General features: G+C 40.9%; 1 protein-coding gene across 3 annotated transcripts; it reads right to left on the reverse strand.

Moving 5' to 3' along the window:
- Window positions 1-619: 619 nt before the first annotated feature.
- Window positions 620-20554, reverse strand: Srsf1 (serine and arginine rich splicing factor 1). 3 transcript variants are annotated; one of them, XR_005975609.1, is made up of 6 exons: window positions 20248-20554; window positions 19621-19805; window positions 19062-19234; window positions 18675-18861; window positions 15095-18297; window positions 620-1321 (listed from the first exon to the last, which is right to left on the reverse strand). XR_005975609.1 is itself a non-coding variant. In XM_041664042.1 (5 exons), exons 1-5 carry the CDS (start codon window positions 20439-20441, stop codon window positions 18275-18277), a joined length of 762 nt encoding a protein of 253 aa, XP_041519976.1. In that variant the 5' UTR covers window positions 20442-20554; the 3' UTR covers window positions 14318-18274. The 3 variants fall into 3 exon arrangements, 1 of the variants encoding a protein (XP_041519976.1); XR_005975610.1 differs by lacking the exon at window positions 620-1321 and having other exon boundaries at window positions 14316-17313; window positions 18179-18297; XM_041664042.1 differs by lacking the exon at window positions 620-1321 and having other exon boundaries at window positions 14318-18297.
- Window positions 20555-22357: the final 1803 nt, after the last annotated feature.

Raw genomic sequence — 22357 nt, forward strand, 5'->3', positions numbered from 1 at the left:
GGGATGGGGCGCGGCGTCCCCCCCCGCGGGGGTGTGTGATGCTGCGGTCCGTGGCTCAGGCAGCTGGAACAGGGGGGAGCTCAGGAGAGAAGATGGAGGACGCCAGGGTCTGGCACAGGCCCGCTGGGCACAGCTGGGCTGCCTTGAGTGACTCTGATTCGGTGCCCAGCGGCGTGGCGTCCTCATCATACCCTCAGCAGCAGTCAGAGCCCCGGTCAGTCACCTGGCTCTTCGGCCAAGCCCATCACAGCTTCCACCTACGAACTAAGGGGACGTAGGATTTCAGTGTCCCCACCCTCCGGGATTTTCATTCCTGGCCAACTAAGCCCTCTCAGCACTCTTGTATAACGCCATCGCCCTTTGCGTGGCCTTCCAATTTGAGCAGGGAATTCCACTAGGATCCAGTCTTAGATCCTCCTAGTGTGGAGGGAAACACTTCCCACGCGTTCGTATGTCATTACTGGGTTATTCTTGGGTGAAGGACTGTGCTTCCCCATCCTTCCCTCTCATTCCAGATACAGGAAATTATATTTTTTAAAAAAAGACTCTCTCCCGCCAGGGTTAAAAACAAACAATAACAACAAATGAGAACAAGTATAGAGAGAAAATTATTTTAGTATTTTAGTACATTTTCACCCCTTCCTCCTCCCGAACGAAGTCAGACTTCTGGTTGGACAGCGTCAGATGTCACTAAGGTGACCCCAGCCTGTTTGCAGTTCCAGTCTTCTGTGTAGGAGTCAGCCACTGCTAATGGTTGGAATCTGTAGATCATAAGCCCGCATGAAGTCTTGAATGTTTTCTATCCTTTCCTCACATAGAGGTAGCTACTGTGAATATCAGAGACAAGCTATTATTAAACACGTGTCTCCAGTCCAAGAAATCCGTGGTGGGGAAATGAGGGGGCAGCCTCCTCTATGGTATTTTTATAAACTGGCTTTTAAAAATTCCTCAGATGGGTACATTATTTCAGGACATCAACATATTTCAAACTGACTCTTATCCCCTCCAGACACTTCTAATGAAAGCCACATCTTCAGCTTCCCCCAAAATATACGATCCAAGTAGCATAGTTGCAGAACTCTGAGATCACAAACTTTAGAGGTACAGTAACTTGATCTATTTTTCCACCCATTAAACAAGCAAATATATTGCTCTCCCACTCTTCTTCCATCAGTCACCAGAATAAAGGGGCTGGGAAATGAAGGTCTGGTTCCTTTTAGTGTTGGTTCCCCATTAGATATTGCCTGGAGGCCTTGGGTATGAACGAGAGTCCAGCAGTTTGGATGGATCAGTAGCAGTAACCACCAGAGAACTGGTCAGCCTAAGATAGGAGGGGACAGAGAATGAGTTTCTGAAACAACCTTCAGCTAAACTACTATATGTTCCCTGCATCTATCAGTCTCTCTTAATGTTTCAAAAAGATAAGTTTACATATACATGTAAACTAAGGAGAACTAAGATGCAAACCCAAGAAGAAAAGAAAGATAACTAAAATATGTTCTAGGTCTGACCCTGGACGTATGTCCTTGCATTTTCATTCAGTGTATGTATATATATATATATATATGTACATATATATATATATGTCTCTGCTTCTTCCCCGCCTTAGAAGATTCATTCAAGGTCTCTGTAAATTTGCTTTCCCTCCTCCTGTGTATAGCTGCTTGTCTTTAGCTGCTCTTTCAAACTGTGAGCAAATGAAGTTTCAGGATTACAAAACCATTCTAATGCCAATAGTATGAGACCTAGAAACCCCTTCCCCAACAGTTTCTTAGTGCCTTTCAATCGGGGTTTCCCCATGAACAGGAAGTAGTGGTCAAGTGAAAACAGTTAAATTCTCAAACAGAAGAGGTAGAGTTTAGGGGGAAATGGTTAATTTCATCTCTATCCATAAGAAAGAACCAGAATTCCCGATTGTTCTTCAAAATCTTGCCTAAAAAGGAAATTAACCATATTTTTAAAATGTTCAAGTTTTATTTGTAATCATAAGGTGTGCATGTGGAAAGCAGATTCCCAAGAAGGTCAGGAGAGGGGGTTGAATTTCTTGGAGCAGAGTTACAAGCAGTTGTGAGCTGCCATGGGATGCTGGGAACTGAACCCAGGTCTTTTGCAAGAGCAGTATACACTCTTAATCACTAAGCCATCTCTCCAATTTAATGAAAATTTAAATTAGTTATTTTACCTAAGGAAAACCACCTCGAAGTTTGGAACATGTACTCAAAAACAACCAGATTCAACTGTTTTACAGGTATATAATCAAACCAACTAAGATCAAGGACTCCAACCTTAAAAAGGGCATTTTTACCTTTAGGAGAATTATCTTTAACCATAAACAAAATGAGTGCCTCTTCAGAGGCCTGTTTCTACAGAATTTATATTGACATTGTCAAGATTACAAATGTCTACATTCAGCATACTTACCTCAATTATTAAAATCAACTTTCAATGATTTTAATCACTGAATTGATAAATGGTTTCTAAGCAAAGAATTATATATGCACACACACACACATCCACTCCAAACAAGTCAGGTTCCAAATTCACTCTGTTCAGATTCTCCATTCACCTTGGGCTATATAACCTATCACCCACCCAGATGTAAACAGTGAGGACAGAATACCTATCCCACAAAGGCAAACTAAATGAAAATGTTGTATAAAATTCCTTTTTTGTTTGTTTTTCAAGATGCTTACTTCTGTTTAACAGTCCTGGCTGTCCTGGAACTCACTCTGTACGCCAGGCTGGCCTCAAACTCAAACTCACTGAGATCCACCTGCCTCTGCCTCCCAAGTGCTGGGACTAAAGGCGTGTGACACCACTGCCTGGCTATGTAAAATTCTTAGAATACTGCTAAAATATAACAGGTATTTGGTAAATATTTTTACTGGTTCAGCAGTTAAATTTGGGTCTGAAAACTCAGCAGGCAGACCCTGAGCCAATTAATCAGTCTTCTTACTCACTCTAAAAGAGGCAGGTTTTCTCTCATCTCATCCCAAGAACCCTAAAGTAGATCGCCAAAAGACTAATGACAAATGACAAAGATGCCTATTAAGCGCTGTTTTTCCAAACTCAGAACCCAAGTAGAAAGCAATTCTTCTGCTGTAAACTGTCTGTCCCCAAGTAATATTGCTTAAAAGAAAAAAGAAACAGTTAAAAGAAATCTCAGGCTTGGAGTGGTGGTGCATGCCTTTGATCCCAGAACAGGAGGTTAGAGGCAGGCAGATCTCTGTGAGTTGAAGTCCAGCCTGGTCTATATAGCAAGTTCCAGAACAGTCAGAGCTAGAGACCTTATCTCAAAACAAAAACAAAACAAAAAAGCCAATAAATAAAAAAACTAAAAAAAAATAGCTGAGTGGTGGTGGCACACACCTTTAATCCCAGCACTCTGGCCAGAGGCAAATGGATCTCTGTGAGTTCAAGGCCAGCCTGGTCTAACGAGCAAGTTCCAGGACAGTCAAGGTTGTTACACAGGAGAAACTGTCCTGAAAAACGAAACAAAAATAAAAACACCTAAAAATACTTAAAATCGGCAAGCTAACATCCTAAAGCTAACACACAAACCCACACTGATAACCAGAATTGACTAGAATGGTGGCACAGGACAATTTCTGTACTTGGGAGGCTGAGGAAAGAGGACTGTAGAGTGTTGAGACTAATCTGGGCTACATACAGAGTGAGTATAGGTCAATCAAAGCTACTTAGCAAGCAAAAATTCTGAGGGGCAGAATGAAGGGCTACAGTAATAGGAAAAAGTACTGGCTATAAAGAATTGTTACTCCTCAACATCACCATCAATAGAACCAGGGGAGAAGGCATACCTCTACCAGAAAAAAGCGAAGGCTTGCCTGGAAGGGCAGAAGTATTCTCCTCCCCTTCTACTGGATAACCACTCTAGCATGTCATTGCTAGTTGTGTTTTAACTGGCAAGAAAAAGAGGGAAACAATAAAGATTCCTTTATTCCTGAATACCTCTTTAAGCTTCTTGACAGCTGGAATAGTCACAGGGAACAAATCTACTCATATTTCTAGTAGACTCCAGCTGGTATTTGGGAGAACTTGATTAAAACACTGTTATTTTTACAAAAGGTCATGACCCAAGACTTCAAAAAAAGAGTCTAAGGTCATAAAAACAATTTATCACCTTAACTCTTTTTGACTCTGTCAAAAATCAACAATATATCTATCAGTTTCATCCATAAAGCATTTATGTCAAAATGCTAACTTCCATTTGTGACAGAATATCTAACTAATAAGGGCTGGAGATATAATACCATGGTAAAGCACTTTGCCTAGCATGTGGTAAGTCCTACATTTAAGCCTTAGTAAGCAAAAAGGAATACTGAATAAACCGTAAGCAAATAGCATAGGCCACAGAAGGAAAGAAACTAGCACAGGTCAAAAATATACTAAGAAATTCGATACATCTGGAAAACACACAAGCACCACCAACATTTCTCTTTGAACACTGTTCCTCACTACCCTTAGATGCCCCAGGTCCCTAGAGCAGTGGATAACTTAACAGATCTACAAATGTAGTGGGCCTGACTAACCCACAAAGCTTAGCCTCAGTTCTATCATCAAAGCCTTTAAAGTTGCTGATTTAGAGACAAATCCCTTCTCAGTGACTATTGCCTCTACGCCAAATATATTAAAAATTAAGCAGAATTCATCAGCATGGTACCATCAATCTAAGTCGTATGTAAAACTTCAACTAATTATAGTGCCTCTCCGAAAGTTCCTATAAAAAGTGAACAAAGTCAATTGGGCAGTGGGGGCACATGCCTTTAATCCCAGCAATTGGGAGGCAGAGGCAGGTGGATCTCTGTAAGTTTGAGGTCAGCCTGGTCTACAGAGTGAGTTCCGGGACAGGCTCCAAAGCTATAGACAAACCCTGCCTCAAAAAAAGCAAAAAATAAAAAAGTGAACAAAAAACCCATTTTGTGAACACCCTTTACTTAAACAGAAACAATTCTCTTCATCTCCTCTTCTATTGAACCAGTTTGATTTTCAGTCTGAAGAGGTGGGTTGCCCCTCAAATTCTGGTAGTGAAACGAACAGGGAAATCAGGAAACCAGTGTTGAGGACTTATGCAGCAAGTTCTCTGGGTTAAGAAGTGAAGAGCAAATATCACAAGAGTAGCCAGATCAGGGTCTAGAAAAGCTGTTTTGGTCTAGAAAACAAGCCAAATGAGGGCAACAGAAGACCAGGTAACCTAAGATTTGGCTCAGCTTCCAGAAGTGGGAACTGACTCAAGGATGTTTCTTGACCTTGAGGCTCTGAAGATAACCATAAGCTACTAAATTTGGTTATCCAGTCCAAGCATCAATGACAAGAAAGGGAAGGTGAATCAGTTCTCTCTACACAGGAACACAAGCTGTACTTAGCATTTACTCTTTAAAATTGTAAATAATATACCTGCATTGTCCAAATGCTCAGTTTTCATGTACATTGGCAGCAGGCTCTGCTCAGTCTGAAGAAATTTTAGGAGGGCAGGATAGCATTCGACTCAGTGAACTAGTAGAGTGGTACAAAGGGAAGGCTAGCTATTTCTCTGATGTACCTGTAGTCTCAGCTATACAAGGGCTGACTCAACTGACAGAAGTTAACTGTCTACTTTCCAGACCTGATCCTGCTCTCTGCTTTTGTTTTACTACTCTATGTAACATTCACCCCTTACCTTCCAGCTGTTTCCTACTTCTCTAACTTCCTCTTTCTTCCCACCTCTCCTTTCACTTTCTCTCAGCATTCATTCAGAACTGAAAGCTCAGGGAACAGATGGTAGTAAACCAAGGCGGTGCAAATGCTTCCTGTGAATTACGTATAAAGTCTACTGCTAGGTTTGTAATACATATTATTTGGTACTTACTTTAGATAGTAATGTCACAATGTTCCACATATGAAAAATATTTTAGACCAATTTATGCAGGGCGGCGGTGGCGCATGCCTATAATCTCAGCGTTCGGGAGGCAGAGATAGGTGGATTTCTGTGAGTTTGAGGCCAGTCTGGTTTACAAGAGCAAGAGAAACCCTGTCTCAAAAAACAAAACAAAACAAAAAACCAACCAACCAAACAAAAAAGACCAATTTGTTAGAACTGGTAACTTACTCTCAGAGCACTTTGTCTAAGACCATCTACATAGGTACATTTAAAAAAAACTAATGCTAACACCTGAGGAAGCCCCCATATATGTTCAATACATTATTCTATTTTGATGAAACAGTTACCATCGAGTAATCTTCTCATTGGAGAACTATGAAAATTCAAGGTAATTTGATCAATGATAAGATGGGAGGTTCATTGCTGAAAGCGATAGACTTATTTAGCATAGGTAAGGAACTTTGCTTGAACCCCAGAACAATACAAAATAAAAAATAGGGGTGAGGTGGCTTGGGGGGGGGGGGGCGGCAAAGGTGCTAGCTATTGCTGCCAACTATGACAACCTGAGTTCGATCCCCAAGGCTCACACCAGGATAGAGAACAGACTCCCACCAAGTTGTCCTCTGACTTTCCACACTTATGTTACAGTACACACACATACACAGAAAATGTAATAAATATTAAAAATGGGCTGGAGAGATGGCTCAGCGGTTAAGAACACTGGCTGCTTTCAGTTCCTGGGAGTATGATGCTCTCTCCAGGCAACAGGCAACTCACATAGTACAGACATACAGTCAGGCAAAACATCCATACACATAAAATAAAAATTAAAAACAAAGCCAACCTAGCAATGTACTGAAGTAGTTTTGAGGATAGAAACACATTTAAGGAAACTCAAGGAGAGGGAAAATGACATCACAAATCCAGTACTTCAAATCAGCAATGTATTCATATAGTCTTTCCTAGCAGCTTCACTTAAAGAGAAATAGCTTAGACAGTCCCCAATCAGGCCATGATGAGAATTCAAAATAGAAAAATGCACTGAACATTTTGAAAGGCTAGTCAGTCAGGGCATCTCAAGGACAACCTTCCCAGTTTAATGAATTTAAATCAGTTGTAGACTATACTCAAGCTAAGTGTAATGCAAACATTTGACTGCAAACTGGAAATAGGCAAACTCACCACTCAAACTTTAAAAACTCAAAGATCGGGGGCTAAAGAGATTGTTCGGAGGTTAAGAGCACTGGCTGCTCTTCCAGAGGTCCTGAGTTCAATTTCCAGCAACCACATGATGGCTCACCCATCTACAATGAGATTTGGTGCCCTCTTCTGGCATTTAGGCATACATGCCAGAGCACTATATACATAATAAATCTTAAAACAAAAAACCTCGCCTACCCAGAATGATTAACAATTCAGGTCAGCCAGGTGGTGGGACACATCTTTAATCCCAGCACTTGGAGACAGAGGCAGACAGACGTCTTCTCTTGAGTTCAAGGCCAACCTACAGAGTTCTAAGACAGTCAGGGCTATATTGGAAATCACTTGTCTCAAAAAACAAAACAAAACAAAACACTCCCCCCATTTACTTTGGGTTTGCTTTTGTGTATCTATTTTACTAATACTTCAGTATATACTCAGGCAATGCAGAAGGTGGGAATGTAGCTCAGCTGGTAGAATGTTTGCTTGCTTAACATACAGAGGCCTAGGTTCCACTCCCAGTACCTCATAAACCAGGTATGGTCGTCTCTAGACCCTATAGTCCTAGTACTTGAAGAGTAGAGGCAGGAAGATCAAAGGTTATCTTTAGCTACATAGCAAATTTGAGGTCAGGCTGGATGTATCTCAAAACAAAAACGCAAAGTAGGAATCTTTTGACATTTATCATTGGACCATCTTACTATCTTTATAGGGCTGCTGCCTAGTTAGTGAGTGGCTGGTTAAGTCCGACCTCTATGTGACCTGTTGTCCTTCCATGGGGCCAAAAAAGGGCAAAGGCTTTTTTGAGCTGTCTGTGTACTGCACACACTGAAAAGCCAGGAAGTCAAGCAACTGTCTTGGAGCTGGGCTCTGGACCAAGGCCAGGGTTGGGAATACAGATCAGATAGTACCCCCTGGTGGCACTAGGTAAATACTACAGATGGTATTTAGTCTCTTCTAAAGAAACAAACTCCCAATTGGAAGGGAAAAGGGAGGGCGGGAGGAGAGAGAAGAGAGGGAGATAGGAGTAAGCAGAAGAACTGGATTCATGTTTTGGCCCTACCATTTTTAACATCTCTGAGGGGGTTTCTTCAAACACCAGAATGAAGTTAGCACTGAATGAAAAAAAGCGTATCAGCACCATTTAAAAGTTAGCCATTACTTTAATAAGAGTCATCAAATCCAGGTTTGATGACATATGGCTTAATACTCAAAGGATTTGGGAGATGGAGGTAGGAAGATCTCGAGTTTAAGGCCAGGCTGCACTATGTGATACCGCATCTAAAAACAAAACAAAAACCAATCACAATAAACCACAATAAACATCGTATATCCATCCATTTTTCCAAGGGAAAAAGAGAGAACAAGAGCATGAACCTGAGGCTACTATTCTGGGAATAAGCCAATTCAGACCAGAGGACACATGCACCACGGATCTAAACTAAGCATTTGCCTCAGACTGTGCAAATATATTCACATTTACTCTGTTGTGCATGCTGGTATAACTGGGCATCTTGCAGGAAATTAAAAAAAAAACAGGTCTTGCTCAAAATTATTTGTAACTCCAGTTCTAGGGGATCAACAAGCATGGCACACATACATATATAGAGGCAAAACATTTGTATAAAATATAAAGAAACCCCCAAAACAGTCCTCAAAGAGCTATATAGTAGGCAGCAGGCAAATATACATTAGTAACAATCTAAAGAATATACTAAATTTAGTGGACACATGTGACATTTAAACATGCACAAAACAGAATCAAAATCCCATTAGTTTGAACAAAAACTCTTCAGCTATTAGCCAATCGAGTTATTTATTTTGAGGTTCACTAAGTAGCTCCTAACCTTCTTGGAGCGCAGAGATCCATTCAGCTCTGTCACCATGCCTGATGCTTACTTGGTTGTGGTTTTATTTGAATTGTGTAAAGACTTACTTTTATGTCTATGCCACAAGAGGGCCTCAGATCTCCTGGAAGTGGATTTACAGGTAGATGTAGGTCCTCTGGAAGGGCATCAAGTGCTCTGAAACGATTGAACCATCTCTCCAATCAATGAAAAGAATTTTTATGTTAAAGGAATGGGCTTGCTGTGGAGATTTGGATATGAGTACAGTATCTGTATTCTGAGTTGTCTGACTTTGAGGAAACTGCTTAAGTTTGTTCTTGTTCTTTCAGCCTAAAGACTACGGTCAGGATTCTGAAGAGTTTTTCTAACCCCAAAACCATGCTTACATGCTTAATTATGAATTTGTGTAATGTTACCTATTCCACCAAAAATACTAAGGAATCTGCAATGATTCTGAGGAAGGGCCACTAAATTCAAGCCATATTCAGACTTTCTCTGTAAGACTCAAACTCAGGGAAAGATGAAAAAGTGAGTCTTAATAAGAACTACTTAGGGACAATGCCATCGTTATCTTAAAACAAGTCTCACTGAACAATGGTGGCCTGTGCTTTTGATCACAGGACTGGGGAGATAGAGGCAGGCAGATCTGAGTTCAAGGCCAGTTTGGCCTACATATAGCCAGATCTACACAGAGACAAGCTCAAGCTGTCCCTGTGTCTTACCTTAGATTCCCAGTGTTCTAGGTATCACCTAGAGATTATACATATCACCAGACTGATGCCACCTACTGGTGGGTTTGTCTTACTATTGCTAGCTCATGACGACCTTGAATTTAAGATGCTCCTGTCTCAGGTTTTGAAGTATTGGAAAACTAGGATTATAGTGTGCACTTCCAATCCTGTCTCATTATTAAGGCATTTGAGATGTGACCCAATGTTAAGAACTTTGTTTTGAGACAATGTCTCTCCTGTGTAGCTCTGGCTGTCCTGGAACTCACTCTGTAGAGCAGGCTGATCTCAAACTCCTGCATCTACCTCCCTGAGAGCTGGAACTAAAGGCATATGCCGCCAACCACCACCCAGCAAGAACATACTTTTTATAATCCCCTCAGTTAACCAACAGCTTGAGGAATAATACTTTTCTCTGTATCATTTCTTGTCCATTTAAACCTACAGCAGAATTGCAATTGGTTCTTGGGAAATATAATTACTAAAATCCCATTGGATAGGAAAGTTAACATATAAAACAATGAAATAAATTAAGGAGATTAAATGCATCTTGGAGGAAAGTACAATTAAGTGTTTAGCACATGCTAGATATGGATCAGTTTAGAGTACTGTTCTCACCCAGAGGATCTGGGCTTGATTTCCAGCATGAAGGCTCACAACTATGTGACTTCTGGCCTCCAGACACTGCACACGTGGTTCAGAGACAAACATGCAAGCAAAACACCCACACACGTTTTTAAAATTTCTAGAAATTTCTATAAAGTTTTTAAGCATGTTGATTTTGCTGTTTTGTTTTGAGACAGGGTTTCACTGTGTAGCTTTGGAGACTGTCCTGGCACTCACTCTGTATGTGTGAGACTGGCCTTGAACTCGGTGATCTGTCTGCCTCTGCCTCCCTGGAATTAAAGGCACGTGCCACCACCACCTGGCAGGCATGTTGAGTTTTAAAGATTAAGACTAAATATAACTTGTGCTGAACCTTGAGGGCCATTAAGATTTGAAGCAGCAAGACTGCTAATGGGGAAATGTGTGTGTGTGTGTATATATATATTTAAATGTGTGTATATATATATTTTAAATATATATTTAAAAAAATAAATATATATAATATATATATTTTTAAATATATATATATTTAAAAAAAGACAGAAACACACAAACACACAAACAGACATACAATAGCAAAACCAAAGATGGTCAGTTAGTATTTACATGTCAAAGGGGGACATGACGTAACAGTGATAAAAATTGGAAAGGTAAAGTACAATTGACAAGCAAGATAGCCAGGATGAAGGTTTCTCATTGAAATCAGATAAAATCCATCAGTAACAGACCTGGATATACACAAGAATGCCGATATATCAAGTGATGATATGAGACAAATTTAAGCAACAAATTTCCATTCTTATTTCAGTAACCAGATGTGGCACTTGGGAGGGTTTCAAATTGAAAGTTGAGGTCCATCACATAGTGAGACCTTGTCACAAAGAAATAAAACCCCAGGGGCTGGAGAGATGGCTCAGAAGTTAAGAGCACTAGCTGATCTTTCAGAGGTCGTGAGTTCCACTCCCAGCAACCACCTCTAGTGGGATCTGATGCCACCTTCTGGCTTTAAGGTGTACATGCAGTTATAACTCATGCATGAAATAAATCTTAAAATAAATAAATAAATACATAAAACCCCAGAACGAGTCTGGTTAAGTCAATAGACATGGTAGCACTGAGGTAAAGACAGAACTTGACTAGTACCTTGCTGAAATTTACTACTTTTCTGACTTCAGGGGGAAGCAATATTTTGCTTTTAGTTGTTACAGTGTGTTTACTGCGTAACTTACAATTTTATGTTTCTAGTCTTAAAGCATGATTATCACACTATATATTCTGTAACTAAAATGTCTAGGACATGTTACTGTCACTGTTAGATAAATATATTTAAGAACTACAGTCACTTTTAGGTTTCCTTTTGAGAATTGAAGTAACTGACCCCTACTACTTCTTGTGACCTGAAAGTGACCCCAAACTTAAGTTCCTCTAATACTTCAAGAAACAATCTTGCCATGCCCTGACATTTCAGCAACCTAAATTTAGCCCTTCTTTTACTAAGAGAATCATCTGTGTAATGCAAAGCTAGAGTTCATCAAGAAATAGTTCTATTTTATATAGAAATTTTTATAGAGTAGAGGTGAATAAGAGAAGGGTAGTACACACCTAGACACAGGCATAGGCTTCCTAAAAAGAATCATAACAAAGAGAATTCTGGGGTCCCAGTGGGGATTCAGACTGCCTTTCACATGTTAAACTGATTCAAGGAAACCAAGCTCTGAACTAGGTCTCACTATAGACCAAGTTGGCTTTCAAACAGCAATCTTGCCAGTTTATCCAAATGCTCTAGAGTTCAAACTTGTAGCCCCATGAATAGTTTCCAGCACAACTTTTATTATGTACATTTGACCAGTGTTGTCTCAACTGCAAATATAATTTGTCCACTTACAATGTCTTATTTACTGAGACTGAAGAGATGGCTCCCTTACAGACATACATGAAGGCAAAGCACCAATGTACATAAAATGTAAATCATGGGCTGGAGAGATGGCTCAGAAGTTAAGAGCACTGGCTGCTCTTCCAGAGGTCCTGAGTTCAATTCCCAGCAACCACATGGTGGCTCACAACCACCTGATCTGGTGCCCTCTTCTGGCCTGCAGGGATATACATGCAGGCAGAACACTGAATACATAATTAATAAGTAATAAATAAATAAATAAAAATTTTAAAAAATAAAAAGTAAATCATAATGTCTTTTTCCAAGTGGTAGGTTTTTTTTAAGTTCGCACAGACAAGTTTTACTTCAAAAAGGAAACAAATTTGTGTCCTTTCCTCTGTGGGCTATGGGGTATTAGGGAGGGGAGTTGGAAGAGTGGTAAAATTGAGACAGAAAAAGCTTATGGTAACAGACTTTCATTCTCAGTAACCTCCAGCTCCTAAAATGTCAGTAAATAACTATGTCAAGAGACCTGTATTGACTTTTTGATTAAAGCATTCTCTGCCTACAATATAACTAACTTGACAGGGTTAGGTACAAATTATCATTAAAATTTTATTAGAAACACTGAAACAACACTGCTAAACCTGCCAGAGAAAAAGCTCTGGAAGTATGCCCATTTCCTCCTGTTATTCCTCTTAAAGATAACCACTATTTGAAACCTGCACAGACCCCAGCAGCTGTGAAAGAACATTGCTCATGATTACAGTTAGAAAATTTATCCAAACCATCTAACTTTGTAGATAGATACTGTAAAGGCATTGCAGTAAAGCTTATTCCTGCTTTGTGGCAGAGCTCCCTCTTGTGGCCAACTGATTTTCCCTATTACTAATAACACTAATATTAGTAATATTAATTACTAATATTATAATTAACACTAATTCCCATGGCACTGTAACAAGCCATGGGAACACTAAAGTCATGTCTCTGGTAAGTAACATCACCATGAAGGGATCCTATGTCTCTCACAGATCCCTTCATGGTGATGTTACCAATAGCTTACAGTCACTACATTTTATGGTATAGAAATCAAGAGATTTTTAACTACTGCCTCCATCCCCCCCACCCCTTTTTATTTTGAGACAGGGTTTTATGTAGCTTTGGCTGTCCTGGAACTCACTCTGCAGACCAGGCTGTGGGCTTCAATCAAACTCAAGGTATCCATCCATCCACCTGCCTCTGGCTTCCAAAGTGCACTACCACTGGACCTTTTTTTTTTTTTTAAGCTAAAGCAGTTGGCTTGACTCTGCTTTGCTTACCTAAATGGGAACTTCCATCAACAGCCATGCATGACTAGTATTTCCTCTAAGACACTGACACTATCAAAATATAAGTCTGAAGTTGCAGCTCAGTAGTAAAGAGACCCTGGGTTCAAATCCTCAGTACACTAAAAAGTGATACTTTTCTGCCTCTGGAGGTTTCTAGAATTAACTTGTACTATTCTGTCCTATTTTCCGTGTACTGTGAAGCAACAAGAAAATACCCTTTGATAAAGCACAACAAAATTCTGAATTACCGAGCAAAGCTTTCAAAATTAAAAAAACATTCTGAAGTTTTCAATCATGGAACTGAGTGGTTTAAATATGCTGTTAATTTCTTTTCTCTAAAGCAAAAATTTTGCAAGATTTATTCAACAATCACAGTAAAACTTTTCATGTCAACTTCATTCCAATCTTACAGAACTAGAACGGGCAAGGTTCCTAAGACTGAAAAGGAGTTGGGGAGATGGCTTATCGGTTAAGAGCACTCACTGCTTTTTCAGAGGACCCAGGTTCTGGTTCCCAGCACCCAGCAGCTCCCAACTGTCCAGTCTCCACCTCTAGGGGAGTCCAGTGTTTTCTTCTGGTATCCAAAGGCACCACTCACACACATAGAGCAGTTACATACAGGAAAAACACTCAAACACAGAAATACAAAAAACAGACCAACCAAAAAAAAAAAAAAAAAAAAAAACCAAACCCCTCTGGAACCTAAATACCTACCCTTAGGAGCACTGTACTACATACATACTGGGTGGCTGAATATTCCCTTCCATGGAGTAAAACAGTCTGCTAGTGTTAACTATATAGTAAGATGTGGGTGATACCTTTTCCGCTATACCTGGTTCAGTCTAAAAGGATGGAGAACTTAAATCTCAATAAGGGTTTCAAAGTAACAGCCTTTTATTCACTCCCAAAATTACATACAGCAGCGTTAATCCTCCACAATACTAGTACAATTCTACATTCAACTCCTTGCCCACCCAGGAGAGATGTATTTGAGTTTCACGGTTTTCATACTTTACATGAAGCTTTTATCCATGTACCTTATATAAACACCTTCAACATGTCTAAGCAACTTTGTAATGAAGAACGCACTAGTATTTCTGCTGGCAAACTCATTAGTGACACTAATTATACAATGAAGGTATCATTCTGGCCAGATTTTTACATTCAATTGGCTCGACAAAAACAATCCCTGGTACTCATGGTTTTTAAGATTTCAGAATTGTGGATTGTCAATCGATCTTCAAATCATGATAGAAATAAGCCAAAACTGGTTGTTACAACAGAACTCAGTCTAATACTTTCTCTCCTTTTAATACTAAATACATATATTTTATTTCATTTGTAAATTTAACTACAAGTTTCATATACAAAGCAAAAAGGCAAACACCAAGAATTGACCTCGACCACAGGAAGCTAAAAATAGCACCAACCCTACAAAACCATGTTCATAGACAAAACTAAGAAAAGCTGATCTTAGAATTTATCACATTCAACTCCAGAATTAAGATGGGCGGATATATAAACATTCAAATTACTAAAAAGCTGGGAAGGGGGACCATTCCAAGAGAAAATTATTCATTCCAAACTTTAGTTCTTAAAATTTAGACCCCAAACTAGGTATCAAAATGTCTTACCTTTGTCTCCAGTAGGATGAGCTGAACAGCAAGCTGGGTTATTCAACCAGATGTTATGCAAAGTACTTGCTTAAAGAGATTTAAGTGCTTTCTTGGTTAGAAAAACTAATCATAGGGTCCCTACAATATCCTAAGGGAACAGAGAAGGGGAAGGGGTGGAAATCAAGGTAGTATTTTTATTTCCAAAATGGCATAAATTGTCAGTATGGGTATAGGTCTATTTCTTAAGACTTAAAACTTACTGTACTTTCCAAACATTGCTCTCTAGTGTTCAAACCCAAGACATAGTCTTATAAAGGCAAAGAATACTTTTTATTCATTTCAATCTAGGGCTGAACTACTTAAAATAGATAACCTTCATTTAATAGAGGCCATTTCTTGGTCCTGTTTCCAAAGCACTCAAAATAGCCAATTTGCTTGTATTGAGCTCATATTTGCCTTTCAAAATTATTTTAGTAAACTGGGCATAGTAGTTCATTCATAATTCATGAGTTTGGTAGACTAGATTGCTTTGGAGTGTGAGCCCAGCCTGGGCTACATACTGAATTCTAGGAAAGTCTAGACCAAAGCAAAGTCACACAAAGAAAAAAACAAAATCCACCATTTGAGAACTTTCCTGATCATACAATGTACTTAGAAATATTCACATTTAAATTTTTAATCACATCATATTTATGCTAATTCTTTAGGATTATTTTCAAAAGCAAATTTACGCTTAGTTATGTTTTGAATTCTCTTAACTACAGTTACTTAACCTTAATGAGTCTACACTAAAGTGAATGAAATCCTGGTTTTGAACTTAGTTTATCTATCACTTTCTTTTCCAGGACAGTCTTTAAAAACGTGTAAGTTGTGTGACCTTATGCAAATTTCTTGAAGCCTATGTCTTTCATATTAAAATTCCAGTCTCCCCTAAATTTTCTTATACCTGACTAACCTTAAATTCAGCCAGCAACCCAAAGGAAAAGTTAAAAATCTAGCTTCTTCCATTAGGATACTGAAGAGTGATTTGTTCATTCTAACTATAAGGAAATCACAAGCTTGGGATTTTAAATACAAGTACCATACTCCACTCCAAGCAAGATGAAGATTCAGCTTTACAGGAGCTAACAGAGATATATAACACTAGACTAAGATATAATTGCTGACTTAATACAGATCACTAAGTTTGGGGACAGAATACTCTTTATGGCTGAAAAGCTTTACGAGACATATTGATTCACCCTATAAGCAGTTAATATGTCAGCATACTGTCCACAACTCAAAAAGATCAGTGCTGCTTTCTATTACCCCTGCTGATGTTACTAATGAATTTGAGTGTCACCAAAGATTTCAAAAGCTACCTTCAACATCAAAACTTACTAGCCATCAACCAATTTTGTACAAAAACCTATTTTGTCTAAAGTATTACCAAAATAAACAGTACCTATAAGTTCTTAATCATACTTTAGCAAAATATGAAAGCTTAATTTCCAGACTATTAACCCCTACATAAGTGTACTACATACATGACTGCCTCACACTCAGTTTATTATCCCTTTAAGACTTCCACAACATTAAGAGACAGTTATTATCGTTTATTAGATTAATATCTTTAATTGCTAACAACACATAAACAAGTCAGAATTTATCAATTTAAAGAAATAGCTGATACACTAGTTACCCAGCAAAATTTTACATGAAGAGGAAAAAGGACAACCATGCATCGTTTTTTAAAAAATGTTTATTTTTCAAAGAAAAACGGCAATAGCCAATTGGAAACCTACTTATTCTTTCAACTCCAATATTGTTTTCTTTAAATTTAGAAGTGACTTACTGATTTACTATTTTAAACAAACCCCCCCTTTCCCCTTTAAATGTTTACCATCTACTCGTGCTGAATCCTTCCAAGGAGATTGCTCCAGCGTTTATCTCCAGGTCCTCGCTTTGCTCCTTTTACCAAAAAATGCAAAACACAATTCCATCGTGCATCTTAAGGGCTCCAATCGTCAAAAATAGGAAAAAACTCTTTGGAATAGCCAATTAAGTTGAATGAAAAAAAAATCCACACGAATGCGGTTTGGTTGGGGCAGGAAGGAATCCACTCCTATGTTCCTGGTAATCTGATCCCGCTCCATGAATCCTGGTAATTCATCCTCCCTATCCTATCCACATTATGATTTGAATCCAATGATCCAGCTCCAAGGATTGGGATCCAGTGAGCCCTCTCCAATCCAAACCTTTATAACCAGCAAAACCAAAAAAGAGGAGGCAAAATGTTAGATACTGTAATCAAAAAAGGTTTCTGGGGAATGATGAGTTATGTCTGTCATCAGTTTAACAGATGTACATCAATAACTATCAAATTCCCCAAAACAAGTTTCTGTATGGTGTTTAGATAAATTTTAGAAACTTAATCATTTACAGAGACTAACTGGAAGAAGCACTTTATATTTACACTTCAACTGATAATGCCAACACTTGTTACTGTACAGGTATCACGTTTTGTGGTTGCAAAGTTATGTAATTGAAGTTTACCGGTATTGCTACCCACCTAAGACTAAACTAAATCTATTGCTCCCGTCTGCAATTTAGCTTGTAAATTAAAGTGTTTTAAACATGAGTCAATTATGAATAGTAAAAGGGAAGGCGAGACTTAAAGTACTCCCAACTAGATTATCTACACTATACGTTGGAATTCTATAGTCTGCTGTCATTTTGTCTTTAAAAAATGAAATAATAACGCTCTATCAGTCACACAGAGGACATGCAGATTTAGCAGTATTGATATTATACTCTGTTTGGAAATAGACACCCTGTACCCTTATGGACACCAACAGCAGGCCACACATTAACAGTTGTAACTAAGCACTGACAAATTAGCCATTCTTCCCACATTAGTCCCTATTAAAACAAAAAGGGGGGAAGGGAGCAAATAATTGTTACAAGATGGGCAATTTTGCCACAATTGCCAAGGTTTAAAAAGCAAAGCAATTGTAGCTAGAAATAACCACATAAGATGTTGATAAAAATTTTAACCCTTGTCTTTTAGTATAAGGTCAATACTGCCAATTTCATCTGTGACAATAGCACTTGGAGTCATACCATTGCCTCCATTATTGATCTGATCCTCCTCAATCCTCCTTTTGACAATCCTAAAATGATTGAAATGTGCTCCACAATCCTTAATCCAAAGCATTCTTAATCCATCTCTTCAGATATGTCTACAGAAAGACACATGAAAAGCAAGATAAACATAAGAACTTCCCCAAGTAAGATAACCACAAACACCCCCAACATCCCATTTCACACAAACCAGAGCAGAATAGACATTTACACAATATCACAGTCTGAAGAGCATGGAAATTAACTAAATTTAAACAATCCTGTCTATGACATCACTTAAAATACAATTTACCAAGACATGAGGGGAATGTAGATGTTAGGAGCAAGGGGATATTACATAAGAATGCAATTCAACACTTTAGCCCATTCTGAACATAAACAGTTTGAATTAAAAAAAATGAAAAGATTGTACTGAGTAAAGGAAAACTGTATACAACATGGGTTCTACAAAAAGTGTCACCAATCATCTATGTACGAGAGCGAGATCTGCTATGACGGGGAGAATAGCGTGGTGATCCTCTGCTTCTCCTTGGGGAGTAACTGCGACTCCTGCTGTTGCTTCTGCTACGGCTTCTGCTACGACTACGGCTTCGAGATCGAGATCTTCCATAACTTGGACTTCTGGGCCCATCAACTTTAACCCGGATGTAGGCAGTTTCTCCCTATTGGATAGACAGAACTTTCCATTGAAAGATCTAAGCTTTCACCTGTCTTCAGACATGCTGAATGAATACAAAGACAGACAGACCAGGTCTCTGGTAATTTATTTGGATGCCCTTGCCTGTATCCTTACCTTCAAATTCCACTGTTAAGAACACTGTATCCAATTCTGGTCAAAGAAAAGAATAAGTGTATAACCTACCTCATGAGATCTAAACTTAGTGTTATCCAGTTTTCGAACTGCATACGTCATATCTTCTTTCCGTACAAACTCCACGACACCAGTGCCATCTCGGTAAACATCAGCATAACATACATCACCTGCTTCACGCATGTGATCCTTTAAGTCCTGCCAGCTTCCACTCGGAGGCAGTCCTGCAAAAGTGATTTCCCCCCACTTAATGAGAATTACCCTGCTCCACGCTAACTGTATTAATGTCCATCACAGCAAAGATTATTTTAAAATACTTAATGAGTGTACTTAAGTGTTTCCACGTAAAGAGCTGGTAAGAGTCTGAGATCCAGAGTCCAAACTTATTTGTAAAGGATCTTCATAGGCTAGTACTGCAACCTAATTTGGGTAAATCACCACCACAGAAATCTTTATTTACTAAATTCACCCCCAAGACAGAAAAGCCGTTTTAAGAGTTCGGGTAAAAGGAAAAGAAGGAAAGGAAAACAAAAAAACCAAACGCCAAAACTTGTAGTTGTCAGATCAGTCTCGCGGGGAGAATTTTTTAACCCCCACGGGGTCCACTCACCAGAGACAACCACTCTGTTCTCCGAGCGCCTGGATGGCGGGCCATAGCGGCCTCTCGGAGCTCCGCCGCCTCCACCCCCGCCGCCGCCTCGGCCGGTCCCGCGGCCGCTTCGAGGGAACTCTACCCGCAGACGGTAGCCGTCGTAATCGTAGCCGTCACGCCCGTACACCGCATCTTCCGCGTCTCTGCGTGAGGACAGAAGGCGAAGGGGATGAGGAGGAGAGGGACCGGCGCCGCCAAGCTCCAGGCGCTCGGGGAAGCCGCGGGGGACCGGCGCACATGCGCACCCCAGACGGCGCCGGAGCCCACATGCGCTGCATAATAGGGCCGGCCCCTCCCCCACCCAGAACCACGCCGGGCAGACTCCCGACCACCACGCCAGCCCTCAGCGCCTCAGTTTCCCGCTCCGGGGGCTGCGCATGGGCTCTGGGGACGTCCGAGGCGGCCGGCCACCGGAGACAGCACGCCGACTCGGCTCCTTGCTCGACTCCTGCAGGGGCGATAGCGCCTCGCTCCCGGCCTCGGAGCCCCTCCTCTCCCCCCACCCCCATAATGTGAAGGCCTCGAAAGCCTTGCCCAACTACGCCAGCCTATGTCCTCAAGGCCGCAAGCCCCACGCTGCCTCACCGCGGGTCCTCGAACTCAACGAAGGCGAAGGGCGGTCCCCCGCGGCGGTTCTTCAGGTCGATGTCGCGGATGGCGCCGTATTTGTAAAACACGTCCTCAATGTCCTTGGTTCGGATGTCTGGAGGTAGGTTACCCACGTAGATGCGGCAGTCGTTGTTCCCCGCCGGGCCACGAATCACACCACCTCCTGACATGGCGGCGACGAAAAAGCGCGGACTCGAGAAGAGGCCTTCCCACCAAGCCTAGCGTACGGCCGAGCGAGCCCTGAGCGGCACCACGTCTCCCGCGGCCCGTCCAAAATGGCGCCTTTATCAGCTCGGCGCACTGATATGGGGGGGAGGGGGGGGGGGAGGAAGAGAAGCCGGAGGAAGCTGCGCGTCCGTCGCAGTACGCACGCGCACGGGCGTAACGGGTGCTGAGAAGTACGCTCGCGCAAGCGCGACGTCACCCTCCGCACGGAGGGGAAAAAGTCCCTCGCGTCCCCGGCTGGCGGAACGATTGGTTCGCGAGGCGGCCAGACGTTTGGCAAAATTTACATACTGCGGAGGAAGGGGCTGTTAATCCCTGCTGAGTCGAGGATAACCGGGCTCCTCAGGAGGAAACCGGCTTTGAAAGGATTTGATGAAACCTAGCCTGCAGCCGAGTCCCGCCATGCTCCGCGGTGCTAACGGCCTTTGGCGGGAAAGGCGCCGGGGGCGGAGCCAGATGATGCTGAGCTGTTGCTCCGGAAACCTGGGCATCCTCGGCGCTTCGGCTTGGTTGGCGGAGTGGCAGGTGATTGGTTTCAGTGCACGGGCGGAGCTGTTGTCTGGTGTTTCAGCGAATCTGCGGTGGGTTGCGTTTTAGACTGTTAGAAAAGTGTCTAGGCGGATCCTTTCCAGCTTTCCGATTGAACCCTGCCTTCGGTGTTTCTCTTCCTCCTTTCAAAGGATGAGAAAGGAAATGTAGTAAAATGTATGCAAGGACCGTAACTACTAGAGACAACGGTTACATCTCAGGTCCGAGATCCGGCTTCTGTGCTAGACTAGGGAGTTAAGAACTTTTTTGCATTTTGTCTGAAATCAGGATATTTATATTGGATACCACGATTTTGTTTCTTTGTTTTGTTATTACGGGAATGAAATTTAGGGCCTTTTGTGTGAAATCATACAGGTTTTCAATGTTGTTAATGAATTCGAATTGGAATAAAAGCAAAACCAAGCAGAACTTGGTAACTTGTGATTTCAATTTCATCACTCCGGAAACTGAGACAGGAGGATCCATGTTAGCCTATGATACACAGTTCCAGGTCAGCTGGGGCCATGCAGGGAAACCCTTTAGATTAAAAAATTGGAAAAAATAAAGCCAAAGCCTTTTTTGTTGGTGTGTGTGTGTGTGTGTGTGTGTGTGTGTGTGTGTTTTGTTTTACGACGCAGGATTTCTTTCTGTAGCCCTGGCTGTCTTAGAACTTGCTGTCAGACCGTCCTGGAACACAAGAGATCCACCTGCCTCTGCCTCCTGAGTGCTGGGGGATTAAATGTTTGCACCACCATCTCCATTCTAAAATCAGCCTTTCATAGTCAAAGTATACGTAAAACAGCCAGAGGTGATGGTATATCTTTAAATTCCAGCATGTGGGAAACAGAATCTCCAAGTTCGACGCAGCAAGAGCTACGTAGACCTTGACTCAAAAATAGATAAGCTAAATCAGATCCCCACTGGTTTTAAGGGTGATTTTCTGCACTGTTATTTTTGGTTTTTACTAAATTTTTCTTTTGTGCATATTCTGTATCAGACGCCGTGACACACCTATGAAAGTCAGAAAATGAGTGAGCTCACCCTCCACCCCTACCATGTGAGCCTCCGACATGAGCACCCTCACTGCATGAGCCGTCCTGCTGCCCTTTACGTTATTAATCATCTACAGCAGTCCTGAAATGGAAGCATTAAATATTAAGACTGGCTGAAGAAATCAAGGCAATGAGAGTGGGGAGGGGCAGAGGCGATGAAGTGATGCCTAAGGTTTCTAGGCAAAATACCTGAAGTGAGAACCTATGGAATTCCTGGGAGAAACTACAAATTTGACTAGAAGTCACAGTAAAGAAAGGAACACAGTATATGCAAAATTTTA

This window comes from Microtus oregoni, unplaced genomic scaffold, assembly GCF_018167655.1.
Source record: "Microtus oregoni isolate MIOR12 unplaced genomic scaffold, Mior012 000015F_ref0000493, whole genome shotgun sequence".
NCBI lineage: Eukaryota > Metazoa > Chordata > Mammalia > Rodentia > Cricetidae > Microtus > Microtus oregoni.